The 1,103-nt window shown below is 32.9% G+C and overlaps 1 protein-coding gene across 2 annotated transcripts in view; it reads left to right on the forward strand.

Annotated features, from left to right (window-relative positions):
- Dcbld1 (discoidin, CUB and LCCL domain containing 1) overlaps positions 1 to 1,103 on the forward strand; it is a 94,504-nt gene that overhangs the window by 66,864 nt on the left and 26,537 nt on the right. For both annotated transcript variants that reach the window (XM_026787501.1, XM_005363619.3), the window contains exon 5: positions 688 to 760. In XM_026787501.1, the coding sequence (XP_026643302.1) occupies positions 688 to 760 (73 nt within the window). The remainder of the gene's footprint in view (positions 1 to 687; positions 761 to 1,103) is intronic.

Here is a 1,103-nt window from a genome sequence, read left to right on the forward strand (position 1 = left end):
GGGGAGGGGGAGGGAAATGGGAGGCAGTGGCAGGGAAGAGGCAGAAATCCTTAATAAATAAATAAATTAAAAAAAAAAACCACAAAAAAACCCATGTGATTCTGTTGTCTCAGCTTTTGGATTAGTTGGGATTACAGGCTTGGATGATGAGGCCTGAATGAGCCCTAATTTTAAAATATGCCTTTTTAATTGTAAAGGTAATTTATTATTAGCACAGATTGGTACTATCTGTTACAGTATCCCTGAAGACAGTGTACTTGAGCTATGTCAAGTTCAAGGTGAAGTACACTGCAGGTGTAAAATACACCCCCAATACTAAGGAAAAACAAAGTTAAATTATCTCCTTGCTTCTTGCTGTTTTTCCATTATATATGGAAATTAACAGAATTTAGGTATATTGTGTTAAATATATATAATTAGTTTTCCCTGTTTCTTTTTACTTTTATATACAGATACTAGAATATTTAAATCTTTATAGCAAAGAAGAAACTATTGTGTAAAACTGGTCTCCAGGTTAATATTTTATATCAGTTTGTGTTTTTGTAAGTTGGGCTTCTCTTCTGTCTTTAAAGCAAGATAATTGTTGCCTGTGTTATTAATGAGGAAAATTACTTTAAATTGAAGTTTAGTTTAATGCCTTTCTTTGGTTTCAATGTAATTTGATAAAATATGAATTCTTTTTTTCAGCAAATTCTGCCCAGCTGGTTGTAGAGACATAGCAGGAGACATTTCGGGGAATATGAAAGACGGCTACAGAGATGTAAGTGATTAATGGTGTCACCAAAGGCGTAAGTGTTGCTTGCTGTGCCTGAGTTGATTGAAAAATCAAGCAAAATGGGAAACAGAAATCTACACAGATGTGCACTTTATGTTTTTGTGAGATGTTGAAATGTATTAATTTTGAAACTAAAGTAGTCTATGCATTCATTCTTATTTCCTGTTAAGAGTAATAAAAGTGAAATGAAGAACAAAAATATTTTTAGCACCTAAGAAGTATTATTTCATTGTACTGGTCAGTTTTCTGTTACTATAGTTAATACCTGAGATAAATATTTCTGGCAGTTTCAATCCTGCCTGCTTGCAGTATATCATAGAGGAAGCCT

This window comes from Microtus ochrogaster, linkage group LG9 (genome assembly GCF_000317375.1).
Source record: "Microtus ochrogaster isolate Prairie Vole_2 linkage group LG9, MicOch1.0, whole genome shotgun sequence".
Taxonomy (NCBI): domain Eukaryota; kingdom Metazoa; phylum Chordata; class Mammalia; order Rodentia; family Cricetidae; genus Microtus; species Microtus ochrogaster.